This window comes from Vigna angularis, chromosome 2 (genome assembly GCF_016808095.1).
Source record: "Vigna angularis cultivar LongXiaoDou No.4 chromosome 2, ASM1680809v1, whole genome shotgun sequence".
Classification (NCBI taxonomy): Eukaryota; Viridiplantae; Streptophyta; class Magnoliopsida; order Fabales; family Fabaceae; genus Vigna; species Vigna angularis.
Window position 1 is genome coordinate 41856361 of NC_068971.1, and position 16004 is coordinate 41872364.

Consider the following 16004-nt stretch of genomic DNA (forward strand, 5'->3'; position numbering starts at 1 on the left):
TCTTGTTTTTTATTTTTTGGTTCTCTTTTGGCATAGGAAATGAATGCTCATTTGAATTTTTCACCCTATGTGGTTAAACATACAGTAGATTGTTAGCAAATCAAGCTTTTGTGAAAAAAACTTATTCACTTAACTTCCTGGGTTGATGTTGTATTCAAAATAGACAAAAACGTTTATAAACGGTTAATGCATAAACTACCTGTAAGACTCTAATGGCTAATAAAACTCCAATGGCTAAATCATTTAAGTTTATTCAAAACTCAATAAAACCTTTTGTAAACTTAAATGGTTTTTTATTCTTCATTTAAGTTTTTCTATTCTTTATCTTGATTTTTCATGTGTAATAACTCTTTTTATATTGTGTTTGTTCTTTTCATGAATAGTTGAGATCTTCAGTGTCTTGATGTGTTGTTTTATTTTTTCTTTCAATGTGGTTGACATGTTTCATGATCAATAATCAACTTGGTCTTAGTTGAATTCTTGTCAATAGGTTGCCCTCCTTTTGAAATATCAAACCATATTGATGTATTGTTGTGTTTACTTGCATTGATTTCTCTATTTTTTTCAAGTTTTTATTTTTCATCTTGCACCTTTAGTGCAACTCTCATATTCTTAGTTTGTAATTGTTCTTGCAATTTTAAAACATCTAGTTCAAGTTTCAAATATCATGCAAAATTTATTTTCTTCTCTTTAAGTTTACTTGTAGAATTGTATTGCCTTTAAGCTCTTTTTGAATTCTTTGTTGTAAATCACCTTTTGCATGTTCTAACCTTTGAATAACAAGTTTGTCTCTACACATATTCGAGGAATTTTAGTTGTCCTAATGCATCACTGAGCTGTCTTGGTCATTGAGCTATTCGAGCTCTTCATTTGTTTCACCAACTTATCTTAGTTATCTACATGCTCCATTAGCTACCCAAGCTTCTTATCAAGCTTTTTGAGATGTTCACTTGCTTCATTCAATTATATGGGCTATTTGGATTCCCTATCGAGCTATTCGAACTTTCCGTTAAGCTATTTAAGTTGTTCATTTGTTTTACTAAGCTACTCGAACTTTTCACATGCTTAATCGTGTTGTTTGGGCTATCTACATATTATTCATCTCTCCAACCTACTCGGTTGTCTAGTCGAGCTCTCCACATTACTCGCCTACCTTGTCGACCTTTCCCTTAAGCTACGTGTCGCCATCAACAATATTGCTTCTTCTTTAACTTGTTTTATAAGGTTGATGTTTGATTGTTTCTTCTTTCCCTTCATCTCGAGTAATTTCTCAAGTGGCTCCCATTTCTTCTTCAATTGTGAGCAATGACAAGGCTTTGGATTCCTTAATTGTGCACACCACATTCTTAAAGTCATATGTCAATGACCTCAAAATCTTCTCTAATACCCCCTACGGGAAATTGTAGTGGAGAATTTTTCGCAATGGGCGAAAGCCTGATGGAGCAATGCTGTGTGAAGGTAGAAGGCCTATGGGTCATGAACTTTTTTCTAGAGAAGAAGCAATGATGATATTTGAAGAATAAGCATTGGTTAACTCTACTACTGCGAGGATGCAAGTGTTATCAAACAAATCATTTTTGTTTAGAATTTTCTCTTTATTTGAACATTACTTCTTTTTTCTTGTTATGACTGAAATAAAAAAATTTGAAATATGAATGATTAATAAAAGAATTTCTATAGAATATTGCAAAGGTGTCATGTCCTTGGTACATGTTGCTTTTAATGCATTTATTTAGGCATATTTTTCAATTTTTTTAAGGAGCTAAGAAGAGCTTCACAAATTTGTTTTTGGTACCACTCCAAAAGACATCTGAATCAGTCACGATTAACCTGACTCTGATACTAATTATAGGGAGAGACAACACACAGATCTCTACAATGTTATGATATTGTCCGCTTTGAGTCAAGTCTTCACTGGGAAAATACAATATCGATGAGATCTGAGCTTAACTATATAAGGGATTGACACCAAAACCTTAAGAAAATGGGTTAATGGGTCTTCACATTTATATGTTGTTCTACTTCTTTATTTCTACCCAATGTGTGACTTGAATTCTCAACAATATTTTATCTTTAAGACTTTAATGATCATACTTGACATTTTTGTCAACTTAGACATGAGCACATTATTTGTAACTTGTCATCTTAAGCTCTTTTTTTTTCGAAGAAAACTGAGACACTCAAGCTTTCTTTCTTTCTCTTCTTTTACTCAAACATTCAAGCTTGTCTTTGATACCAATTTGTTAAGCAAATCAAGCTTTTGGGAAAAATTTTATTCACTTCTTGTGTTGTTGTTTCATGTAATCAACAATATAATTTATAGATTCACATGTATTTAACTCTACAAAAACAATCATAAACAATTAACATATTGATTATTTATAAGACAAATTCCAACTAATATATTAACTATCCTTAACGGCAACTATCCATTAAAACTTTAATAACTAAATTATTTAAGTTTATTCAAAACTTAATAAAGATGTCCTTTAACGAAGTATTATTTAGAGAAGTTTATTTAAACAAAATTAAGTATTGTTTTGGTTCGTTATGTCTATTTGATTCTGCGAATAAGATACATCATTCTTATAGGAAATCAAATATAGCAAGTGTCAAATATCTCCGTTTGGAAGAGAATATTATTGACAGCTCACAAGACAAATCTTCAATTTTTCTTCCTACTGTCTCGATTAGTTTATGAAATTCCAACTTGTTTGTGTCGCATTCTTATGCACGTCAAATTATCACACCTTCTTCAATAGTTGGACTTTCACATTAGACGGAGTTTGATAGGGATGAAAGATATGGGAAGCCATAAATAAAGTAAAAATAGGCGTCGTTTATTTTTATAGCTTGATTATTTTTACATTTTATATCTATATATATAGAGAGAGGGAGAGAGGGAGACACACACACACCCTTGTGGAGTGGTTTTTAATTTGATCTGATATTTAACAAGAGAAAGAAAACAAAAACATTGAAAAGTTCTTTAAGATAAAGTTATAAGTTATCAAATTATCTTATGTAGAATTAATATAATTTTGTCATTTGATATAATCACATGAATTCTATATAAGCTTTTAATATTAAGTTTATAAACTTTTTATTAATTTATATTAACAGCTTAAGGTGAATCTTGAACTTGTTTATTAATTAAAATAAACTGGATTAGGTATTTAACGAGGGGAAGTTAAATAATTTAACAGTACTTGAACTCATTTACTCTTTTACATTTTCACCTCTTAACCACTGGAAAAGCAATCACATTGTGACTGATCATTAACAACATAGAAAGTTGAGCCTTGCTGGTAGCAATTTAATGTACTTAGTGAGTGATATATATTGAATGTATTGTGCTATTTTCAGGATGAAACATAAAGAAAAGACAATCACGCATTTCAATCATGAAAAAAAAGACCACACCACCACAACCTATGTCTTATAACACACTAGGTGAGAATCATTTGATTCAGAGATTAAGAATGTGTTACAGAGTGAGGGGTAACAAAGTTTCCAAGAACCGATCAGTTATTGTGAATACACCGTGCTCTTCGATTGCAGTATTTGAACAAGCGGCCACAAGATATCCAATCTGTGTACATTTCTGTTGTTTTGACCCTGTCAACACAACAATCAATGGAGTAATGTATTTGCTTTTTAAACTATACATCAATCACATCGGTCTCAAACTTCTGAGTAAGTAGGCTTAAGTGCATAAAAAGTAAAGCAAACTTCTGAGTTTCAAAATTACCTCGACAACAAAGCATATCCATATCTTTTCACCATGAACTTTAGTTCCACCTTTCAAAATGGTAAGACCCAAACTTCTTATGGCTTCTGCTATTTCAAGAAAATGGCTGCACTCCTCACAGAGCATCTACAGCAAAAGGTATAATTAGAATAGAGAACATACTCCATAGCTTATTATATCAACAACAGTTTAGTATCTTACTCTCATGTATTATAGTTATCAATTAATCAGTACCATAGAAAAAAAAAATCAAATTGTGACTTTCAACTCATATTTACCTCAACAAGCATCTGTCCATTCTTGCTAAGATTCTCCACTAATATTGAATGAACTTTCAGATGACCCCCTACCTCCATTGCCCAGCTTGAGCCCTGCTCATAACTAGAGGATCCAAGAATGTCTGCTTCCATGTGATGCAGCTGCAAAGTTCAGATGCAGAAGATGTTGAAACTAAATTAAGAAAAGCAAGAAAATCCTAATGTATGCACATCTTCATGTTCAATCAACTTGACCATCAACATAAATAGCATAATTTCTAAACCCCACTTAAACCTTACCTTTGACTTTGTATCACCAAAGTCAGTTAGCTTGTCAGCATGTTTAGTTATGCTTTGGAGAAAGAGCATGTGCTTTATGGCGCGCTCCAGTAGGGAATCAATACTGCACTGTTGAGGTTACAATGAAAATTTTAGCCACATGAACCAGATCTGTGATCATTACTCAAAACCCAACAAAAGAAAGAGGAAACAAATTCCAGAACGATACCTTTGCTCCATTTGGCACCAACTCTCTCAGCTCCTTAATACGATCTTGGATTAATTGCCTGTCCCTTGGCCGAGGCCTACAACTTTCCCCAGGCCTGGCCCTCTTTTTGCTGTTCTTAGATGGTTCAGACGACCTTTCAAGTTGTCCACTACTTGAACTAGGGAATGTAGATGAAACACCTTTGGAGGACATCACACCACATATCCCTGATGATGAACTCAAGGAATGGTGTTTGTCCTCTTTGACAAGAGAGAACTGATCTATTGAATAACCTTCTGAATTAATAGCATACACATTGTGAGTAGAAGCTTCATGATTTTTTCCCGAGGCCATTGCAGATTGCATTGATGTACAAAACGATAATTCACTATTAACATCATTATTACTATGGCAAATGTTGGCCACCAGTGCTTCCAAAAGATGCTCTGGACGAGATTCAGAAGTCAATTGGCTAGTGCTAATCTCATCTGACATTTCAACAGTTTTCATATCTTGATTAAACTGCGCTGCCCAATCAAAATTTTTACTCCCTTTCAGAAAAGATGGTCCAAGTGCTTCATGTAGCTCACAGCCAGCAGGGAAATTCAACACATTTGACATATCATTGTAAGAAGGCTCAGTACGAAACTTTGACTTTTCAACATGTTGGGAGTTTGCATCTGAAGGTTGGGTGAAATTCAACACCCCTTTTTGGTTATTATCCACACAATGCAACTTATCAGTTTCACAAACAACTGTATCAAGAAAAGCTGAGGGAAAACATGCAGAATCAACTCTGACTTTTTCTGATGGACATATTAAATCATTATCTGTAATAAAGTCACTTAAAAATGACGAAACATTGTTTTCTGATTCAAACCTCACATCTTTACAACCACTACTTCCTTCTTCACACTTCCTCCCATAAAGAGGTTTCATCTCTTCAAAATCATGATGCTCCACATTCATCATATTGGATATTGACTGAAGCAAAATGGAACTTTCATCACTGTACAATTCAGGCCCCTTCTTCTTGGCCACGTTATCAGACATTTTCTGACAAGCAGAATGAAGTGCATAGTTCCTCCCAGAACATTGAAGGGACATTAAAACATCTGCTGTTTCACTCTTCATAGATTTCTGTGCATTGTAAAAGCCAGTCGGCACAACATCTGAAGACAAATTTTCCTTCGATATATCCAACTGAAAAAAAAAGGTATATATATATAAACATCATGATAATTCTCAACACATTAAGGTTAAAAGATAATTATGACACAGTTTCACTTCTCTATATTAATAATGTGTTTAAAAATGCCATTTTAATAGTTACATAAACCCCAAAACTGCACATTCATGCACCATGACGGCATGTGAACTTAGAGAGAAGTGAAGACAAAAGCTTACCTGAGATAAAGAACTCTTCAAACTACCCTGTATTTGACTAGGACATTGGGCCATTGAGAAATTTTGAAAGAGATTTCTGATATGAGCTACAAACCCCATATCTTCAATCACCTGCAACCAGGGGTGTCAAAAGAGAAGGAAATTATTAAAAATAAATCAATAATAAATTGATTTCCATATAAAATCATTTCCAGGAAATCTTCCACAAATCATCAAAATCATACATTAGCCCAGGACAAGGCAATAAAATTCTAATATTATCCACAGGAAACTATATTGTACAACACACCCCTAATAAAAAACTACTCGGAATTTTCCCAACCCCTCATGGAATGGATTTTCCCATGTGCTCAGTGCATAAATTATAAATCATTGCTATCATAAATACTTTCTATTATTTACACAAAAGAATAATACTATCAATCTCATTACTTTTTAAAAAGAATTTATAGAGAGAACAATTTCCCTCTTTGGTTTATGAAGATACAATGTCTCAAGGGTTATATTACACATTTATATGTTTCTTGTAGTTTTATTGGATATAAATGTTTTAAAAGCATAGACACTTTATAACGTGCATCGTTGAAGTATCCAAAAGAATCAGTATCATATACGTTAAATAAATAAAAGTATTGGTACTTCATAGGTTTGAATATTTAATTGATGTGTCAATGAAGTATCCTAGTTATCAGTATTGGATATGACCCAGATACATATACCTGGAACAAATTCAAGTGTAGGTGCTTCATAGCTTGCACCATTAGAGTATATAACTGCTTCTCCTATTTAACCAAGGTCAGGGTAGTCATACGTGACATAATTGTCCATGGTACTAGAACATGCCTCAATCTGGTTTTCATGCTAAATTATCTAGTATTGGTAGGTAGTTTAGCTAATTGTAAATTAGTATACCTATGGCCTAACATAATTACATGATGCCTGAAGCCTATTATGACAAAACAAGGGGTGAGTTGTTAACTTTTCGTCCATTTCTCTTTATTTTTCTCTATCTGTGAATGTACCTAGCACATACAATTAGAATTGTAAAAGCATTTACCAATATCTCAGTCAACAACCAGAAATTACCAAAAATTAGTTGGAAAAGAATTAAAGAAGTATAAGCAAGCTGACAACATTTAAACAAATTAGTGCAAATCTATCTTTTTGGTACATCAGGGGCAGTGAGTTTTGAACCTATGATCGCAACAAACTACCCAAGCCCCTTGCCACTAGTCTAATCTTTTAGACTTGAGTACAAAAAATATCTGAAATCCTGAATAGAAAAGCTGATTTGCACAGCCATAAAGAGATAATAGATGCCTTCTTGAACCATATAACCATATTATCCCCTATTATGGTGCAGAATCAAATCAAGATTAAAAAGAAAAAATTGTCTTACTTTATTGAGAGAACCAAGCTGAACAACACCAAGTGAGGCTACAGCAACAACAGCAATAGTCTACAAGACAATAAAAGCTTAATCAACGAAATTCTTCATGTAACCTAAAAGTATAGTGGTGCAGATTAGGAAACTAATTTCAAAATGATAATCACTATCTTTCTAACATAAAGTACACTAGACCAGAATGCAACATAGTCGGCTTCAGTGCAGTTCGGTTGTATGTAGCGAATAAAAATAATGAACCAGAGTCACATAGTGGCCCAAATCGTGTCTATTACAGTATTAACCACAGTTTTCCAAATATACTATTAAAATTAAATTGTCCATCTCCTGAGCATTTGTAAAGTATAGAAGGTCTAATTTCTGGGTGAAAATAGAAAGTTCACTTTTCCAGATTTTAGTAAAACACGTGTTGCAAAGCTGTGAAAAAATAATAATAAAGCGGCGAGCATACCCTGATTCCAGCAGAAAACTGAGACTGCCACCCATCAGCAAACTGAAAATTAAACCAAAAAGTGGGAAATGAATAAGAATTATTGGAACATATTGACATGATAATCCGAGGTTAAAAGATCCTTAATGATGATACTAAATAACAAGAATCTTCACCTCAAAAGACAAGCCAGAACCTGCAACCTGATTATCTGCACAGATCCACCTATGCTTTCCTGTTACAGCAACCTGTCCAACAATACTGTGAAGAAAGAATCTTAGGACGAGGTAAACAAAGAAAATCAAATTCTGTACAGTATCCATTATACATTTAACTAATCATACCCTTCTCCTAATGAATATGCATGATATGACATCTTAGCCACTGCTAACCCTAATGCGTTGTGCGAAAATTTCCCATAACCAATCTGTTCCAAGATCTTCTGGCAGTGCTTATTTTCTGAAGAGTCATAATCATCAGGATTGTTATAGTATGCGTCCTCCCATGTCAAGATCCTGCAAGCAAGTACCACATCGAGAAACTTTAGGGGACAACATTATGGAATTCAAGTTCAACACTGATACTAGCCAAAAGAAAACGAAAACCAGAACTGCTAGCAACATTACACCTTTCAACAGTAAAGAACTTACTACCAATACACTTTATATAAAACAACAACAAATGCCACACTTATCCCACTTCCATCGCACTACAATGAAAACAACATAAAACATTTCAAATAACAGAAGGATCACAATCCTAAAACAAAATGACAAAAATAGAAACCATCAAAGAGCAAAAACACTCGCAAAACAGTTCAATGATATGGATTCAAGAGAGTAGATACACAACACATGCCATGCCCTTCTACCAAAATTCTAAATTCTAACCAAGCATGGAAACCACCAAACTTGGAAAAAGGACAAAACAGAGGGATAAATATCTACAAAAATCCATAAATATCTACAAAAATCCTTCATACTAAAAGTTGATATTAGAATTTTGGTTAATCAACTCCGCAAAACCAATCAGTGAGATGAAAATTGTCTCCCACTTACATGCACTATTTTGACCATATCATTAATCTATAAGGGATCTGTGACAGTTGATAAAACCATTGGCCATTATAACATCAGCTAAACAGGCAAAAGCTCGAAAATGTACACAACCGATAAAATTAACCCGGTAAGTATCTAAAACGAGGGTAAGTTCAAAGACACACAAAAGGAAAGACGCAACACACAAGGAACACTAACAAAAAATAAATAACACCAGAAGCACAACCAACAATAACAAGGTAAATAGTAGAATCGTACATTCGAGCACGATGTTTGAGCTTCCAAAAGATGGCGTAGTTCCAGTGAGTATTAAAACAGAGGCTTCTGAGTACTTGGTGCAAGTTGTTACCCATGTTGTCCCCTCCTTTAACAAGTCAGAAACTTTAACTCCCGAAGGCTCCCCCGAGAAAAAGGGTCGTGAATTCCAATCCTCCAAAAAATAATAAAACCCCTCCAACACCACACACTCACCCTCCTTCCCCTAGCTCCCCCTGTAGGAACCTCTTCCAGCCTGCTTCCTCCGCAACCCCGCTCGCCGTTTTAATGGCGGTCCAACTGTTGGCAGTATCAGACGATCCGCACCCATCACTCACCCCGCCAATTCCCACCACCCCACCAACCAAAGCTTCCAACTGTCCCTCACTACAGTCAAAACACAACCAAACCCTCCAACACACTTAACGCTAAAACTGAAACACCAGACTCAACGCAGCAAATCTCGAAACTAGCCATTGAATAACAAACAACCTTGTTAGATTCCAAAAGGGCTGTGAAGAAGATTGAGTTAAAAGAAGGAAAGAAAAAGGGCGGCTAATAATCTAGCTTATATCCGACGACATGTGAGGCTTTTGCTTGTGGAGGAAGAAGGTTCAGTTTCTCTGGGAATGCAATTGTGAACAGAGTCTTTACCCTTTGCAGAGTGAGCGAGAAAGTTTTTGAGAAGTTTCCAATTGCTGAGTAAAGAGTGGAGAAGGTAGAGTGAAAGAATGTCAATGGTGGAAAAGAAGTGAGGCTCTTGTTCTATATTGGGGTCACGTTGGCACGCTGTTCCTTCTAGCTTTTTCACTCGGGGAATCTCCACCGTTGATTCAAGCAATCATGGTAACCATTGCGTAATCCAATCCACCATCCCCTCCTATCATATCACACACCATGCATTTTTGTAAAGAAAAAGGTTGTTTATTTGTGCATGCTAATGTGCAAAATGGAAAAGTTATAAAAACAGTGAAGATAAAAACTTGAGCTAATTTGAACAAACAAACTGCAATGCAAACACACTACAACGTTTAAGAATATGACAGAACATGACAGAATTAGTCTTTGATAGTATTTGGAACATAATTATACTTATATATACTTAAGAAAGTAGTAAAAATGAGTATTATGATATCATTGTTGAGAAGATAAAATGAAAAAAATGGCGTGTGTTGACAGAGGGCAAAGGCCCCAAGGGAAGTAACTCTATGAAGGGTTAGGGGCTAATTAGAGGTTTATATTTAACGATAAGAAGCAGGAAAGGGCAAAGGAAAAGGAGGAAAAAGAATGATGGGGAACAATCCAATTGGGGTATGAGTACACTTTATGGTGGTGTCAATTGATGGCCAACAGCATGATGCCAAATTGAGGACATGCTTCCTTATTTTCCCCTCAAGTTTTCAATCCTTTCTTTGAAACCCTACAGAAGGTACCCTTCTACCCCTCTTAAGGTCCTTTTCAACAATGATCTTATTGCCCTAAAGTTGTGACACCTTCAACCTCCCATTTCTTCAAACAATTCCTACTTTGTCACGTTATAATTCAATCTTTTAGAGTGCCAACCTTTCTTTCACACACTGCTGACCATGCTGCCCTTTATGATCATAGCTTTCCACCGATTTACAGCTTCTTTCTGTTTTACCCTTTTCAAAGGCATGGAAATGGAGTTTGGACAAAGTCAAAGTTTTTTTTTCCTCTCACACAATTACCTAGGAACATGTTCTATCGGATAACTAAAACATGTTTGTGATCTTTCATCATGTTGATTTCGTTCTAGATTCTATCATAAAATTTGGTTTTGTATATTTTTCTATTAATTTAGTCGATCTAATATAAAATTTATTTGAACCTGACCAACAATTGTAATAAAGATTAGTTATAAAAAAAATTAGTTAAAAAAACATTTAATATATCTTGTTAAATGTTTTAATTTAGTTTTAGAATAGAAACTAATAATTTTTATAGAAAATATTTCCTTTTTAGTAATTTAGTTCATTGATTTAACTAATTTAGACATTATTACTTGTGTTTTTAAAAAAAGAAAAAAACTTAATTAAGATTTACTATCAAACAAACAATAAATTAGTATTAAATATTTAAGTTTAATTTTTTTAAGATTGAGTTTTAATGTTATTAAATTCTAAAAACTTTTATGTATTCTTCCAATACAATTCTTCAAAAAGTTTCGTTTTAACACATTCTTTAAGTAATACTAAGTGATGGTTTAGGTTTTTAACGTAACATTAAATGTTTTATTTTAATTTTATCTCGAATAAATAATTATAATACGACGAAATCAACCTTATGAGGCCAGGACAGAAAATAATTAGTATGAACAATTTAGAAGAAAAAAATGTTTGACTCATTCAGTTGCTTCTTTTTGTGAAAAACACTTAATAATGCCAACTTAGATTAAAATGGATAAAGTACCACAATTAATGTGCCTAAATCAATTATGTCAAAAATCCAATTTTGCCAAAATACAACTATTTCACTTTATTGACTAAGTTTGACATATTTATCACTTTTTGAACGATAAACAGATGAAAATAAATAATGAAACTACATTGATAAAATCTTTCATTCAGAATTAAAAAAAAAGAGTAATATAATTATTATAAAAGTGAACAAACATACAAACAAAATCACATACTATAAAAATCAACTAATTACAGATTAAATAAACAGTAAAAGAAACGATATATATTAATGATTAACGTTGTTTTTAATGATTAACGTTGTTTTTGATGATTAACGGCAATTTACCTGGTTTGGTGCAGTATGGAGGCATAATCATTCATATTTGTTTATGTTGCTAATTGGTTGAGTTTACATCTACGAAATCAATTATATCTCTCTAAGTTTCCTCAATTATCGATCATCCATCATAATTATACACTATGACCCATCATCTATCATCCAAATTTAGATCAAAACAATCTCTACCTAGCTACCTATAGTAGTCAAATGCTTTCTTTATAGCTCACCCTCTTCAACCATATTTATCCACTTTTCATTTTTAATTGTCTGTGTATGGAAAGTATTGAAAAATATTTTCTTATATATTAAAAACAGTCATGAGTGCAGGAATAAATGCAAACAAGAAAAGATGTTCAGTGATGGAATAAATAAGAACTCATTCAACATTATTGTTTCTGGCAATAAATTTAATTATAGAGTTATCAAAAGCTTGCACAGGTGATGGTCATCGGACAAAGTCAACTGGGCTATGCTATGTATGAATATGCTAAATCAGTGATTCTAATGATACAGTGCAGGGACCAAATATTATCATCAATATAGACACAGACCAAACATCATTAATCTCTCCCCTTTTCACTTTAGATTTTATTTTTATTAAGGTGTTTGTTGTTGGAAAATTTAATGTATTTAAGTTCGTTTTTGACAAAGGGGTGAAGTTGGTTTTGATGACCAGCTCAAATAAATAATGTGAAAAGTCTTTTTGATAAAGGTTTGAAATTCAGTTTGGAGAGAAATATACCAAGGTAAAAGGATTTCGACTTGAGGGATTCTTATTAAAATTAGAAGTTACTAACAGTAACCATAGATGGATGATTTGTTTTTTTTTTTTCCTATAATAAGACTGATCTGATAGACACAATTAACTGATCACTCGGATGAGAAGTTCTTAGTTCCATATAGAAATGTTTATTTCATATATAAACATTTAATTGAAGGTTCATTTTACTAGTCAAAAATCTAGAAGCCAAGATCAAAATACAAATTTAAAAAAAAAAAAAAAAATGGTGTTGCATATCAACTATGAGATAGCGAGTCAAAGTTGGCTGTTGCCGACATCAATTCTGCTGGCTCCTGCAAGTAGGTTATGTTTGAGTTGATACAGAACATTCCTACTGCTATTGGAGCTAAATATGCAATTGGTATTTTTATAATATTACTAAAGGAATTTGGGGTTAGGTATGGCAGGGAACAATACATAAGAATTAATATATGGTGATTTTCTCGTATTTGTTATTTAAGACACAAATATCGGATTCACTTTGTTTCGTTTTTTGAGTTTAACTTTTTTTTTTCTCTCTGTACGGATTGAACATTCTTTATTTTTTAATATATTTTTAATTGAATAAAAATAAATAAATTATAAAATAGATATGTCCAAATATTTTAAATTTAATTTAATTTTACAAAATTGACTTATAAATATTTATTTATATTTTAAAAATTAATTTTATTTTTAATTAATATAAAACTTTCCAACATACCACCCCACTTTAAGATGTATATATCTTAAGTGTAAGACTACACATCAATGTGTTATCTGATAATGGGTTGAACAATATATTCAACAAACAACAAATTTCATTAAGATAAATTCTAACTCATGACTTTAAAATCATATTAAAAAGTAAACTTTAAGTTTAATTCAATTTTAAAATTAGGCTATAAATGAGAGAGAATTGTTGATTGAGAGAGGAAAAAAGATTTTGAATGGCAGCATTGTTGTTTACCATCTAAGTTAAGGTGTAACTGAGTCTATGATATCAAGCCCTTAATTCCTGTAATGTCGTATAGCTTTATAAAGATGAGAATTGTGATATAAAATAAGACAAATTTTTAGTATGTAAATCTTACAATTTGATTTTGTCAAACTGAATTAGACTTAAAATTAATTTTTTTATCTAAGTAAGAATAAGTTAAATTTACTTTTTTATTTAATTACTGTGAAAATCTATTAACTTTGATTTATCTGAAATATTGTTTTCGAAAGTGTATATATAAGAAGGGTAAGGGAATAACTTTGTCAAATTAAATTTAAAAAACATTTTCATGAGTTTTCTTATTTTAAAAGGAAAAACATTTTCAATTATGAAATAAATTTTGATAAATAAATAAATAATAGTTTTAAACTAGTGTATGAAGTTATTTCTATAAAAACAACAAGGTTTGCTTCACATAAACACGTAAGCATATGTATAAGAAATGCCCTATCGCGGAAGGTAATAATGACTTAATTTTAATTCTAGTCTTCTATTTTATTTTAGATTAATTATTAATAAATAAAAGTATTATTTATTCATCCTTATGCATATTCTCATATCTATAGGATATAAGATTTTTGTTCATCTTTCATCCTATCTAGTAACATGTGTATCTTCACATGCTCATATCTATTTTCTTGTTTCAATATTAATTAATTATTTTTTAAAGAAATTAAAAATTATATCAAAAGAAATATAATATTATCAAATATTTAATATAAAAAATATATTTTCATATCTTCAATATATAGAAAAAAAATTGTGATGATATAAATTTCAAATTGTGAAACAATCATATAAAATATTTGACATAAATAAAATTTTACAACAAAAACATCTATAAATTTATAGTTGATAAAGTTAAAAAATATTTTTAAAAAATATAAAAAATAAATAAATATTAAGTTTAAAATATTTCAAATGTCTCTTTACTGATATATTTTCTTATACACCAATAAATATTATGTTGGATAGTGTAAACAAAGTTTATGAAATACAATTAAATTATTATATTATAGTAAATTAAATATATTTGTGCATAAAATTACACTAATGAACAAGAATTAGAAAAAAAAATTATATAAAAAATCATCAAAATATTATTTTATATAATAAAAATGAATAATAGATATTTTTTTAGAAAAAAAATTAAAAAGATCAAACAAGTTGATACATTATTAAATAACTTTACACAAAGAAAACATATGTATAATTAAAAGTATCCTGAGATGAAAAATATCTTGAAGATATGAAAAAGTTTTACAAATATAAGAATGATCAAAACAAGATAATGAAAATTGTTTTAACAAACTAAAAGTTTTTCAAAAAAAATTAAGATGAAAGAAAATAAAAGAAGAAACATTTATATATTATTTACTAAATGAATGACTTACGTAATTCAACACTTGAGAGTTAAAATTTTTTATGTGAAAAATAATATTAAAAAGGAGTAAAAGTAATTAAATACGAGACTAAAATTCTATTTTATTAATTGAAATTGATAATACATCATTTGAATATGACTACACCAAAAACTTACTAATATAAAATAACTAGAAGAGAGATGAAGAAAATAATATATATATATATATATATATATATATATATATAATAATTAGGTTACATGTATACTTTAATAATTTAAATGGAAACAGAATGACCATAATGAAATATATATTGACACTAATATAAGAAGGGTGTTGCTCCCTCCAGCACCACACCTTTCTCCCTCCACCTCCCATTTACTATTTTGTCTCTCAGTAAAATTTTATTTTTAGGGTTATTATTTTTTAATTTTACCTATTCACAACCTATTTCATTAATAACCTATTCAAGTGTCGTACATGAGTAAAATACTTTTCTTTCATTTTAACATTATATTTCTTTCTTTCTTTCGTCGTTGTGAGATACTACAAGTTGCAAAGGTTGGTGGTGGTGGAAAGAATTATCAAGCAGTCTTCCTCTCGTGGTGTAGTGCATGGAGTGGTGCAGTGCGTGTAATGCTTCCTCGTATTCAAATAAACCTTGAAATAAAACCCTAAAATAAAAAACGTAACTTTTAAACGGAGGTGACATCCTTCAACGGATGTCAACATCCTTCAACGGATGTCAACATCCTTCAACGGATGTCAACATCCTTCAACGGATGTCAACATCCGTTTAAGGAAAAACGGATCCGTTTTTCCTTAAACGGATGTTGACATCCGTTTTACCTTAAACGGATGTTGACATCCGTTGAAGATGTCACCTCCCGTTTAAAGGTTACATTTTTTATTTTAGAGTTTGTTTTATTAGGGGACATCCGTTGAAGGATGTCACCTCCATGTTGGTTGATGCTTTGGACGTTTCTCGATGTTCCTCTACACCACGGCGGCGACGCTCCTTCACACCACGGCGACAATAGAAGCTTTCAAACCCAAAAAACAACTGGGAA

At 31.6% G+C, this 16004-nt stretch overlaps 1 protein-coding gene across 2 annotated transcripts; it reads right to left on the bottom strand.

Moving 5' to 3' along the window:
• Positions 1 to 3309: 3309 nt before the first annotated feature.
• LOC108347989 (transcription factor EMB1444) lies at positions 3310 to 10523 on the bottom strand. 2 transcript variants are annotated; one of them, XM_052873605.1, is made up of 12 exons: positions 9705 to 10523; positions 9054 to 9519; positions 8082 to 8252; positions 7914 to 7998; positions 7759 to 7800; positions 7302 to 7361; positions 5903 to 6013; positions 4517 to 5698; positions 4309 to 4416; positions 4030 to 4170; positions 3752 to 3877; positions 3310 to 3618 (listed from the first exon to the last, which is right to left on the bottom strand). In XM_052873605.1, exons 2-12 carry the CDS (start codon positions 9146 to 9148, stop codon positions 3529 to 3531), a joined length of 2211 nt encoding a protein of 736 aa, XP_052729565.1. In that variant the 5' UTR covers positions 9149 to 9519; positions 9705 to 10523; the 3' UTR covers positions 3310 to 3528. The 2 variants fall into 2 exon arrangements, with proteins under 2 accessions (XP_052729565.1, XP_017442967.1); XM_017587478.2 differs by having other exon boundaries at positions 9054 to 10523.
• Between the last annotated feature and the right edge of the window lie 5481 nt (positions 10524 to 16004).

Excerpts from the sequence above, each read along its gene's own strand:
- LOC108347989 (XM_052873605.1), bottom strand. The coding sequence starts at position 9,148 with ATGGGTAACAACTTGCACCAAGTACTCAGAAGCCTCTGTTTTAATACT. Across the intron at positions 6,014-7,301 it reads AGCTTGGTTCTCTCAATAAA|GTGATTGAAGATATGGGGTT; the intron begins GTAAGACAATTT and ends CCCTGGTTGCAG. Across the intron at positions 4,171-4,308 it reads TTGGTGATACAAAGTCAAAG|CTGCATCACATGGAAGCAGA; the intron begins GTAAGGTTTAAG and ends TGAACTTTGCAG.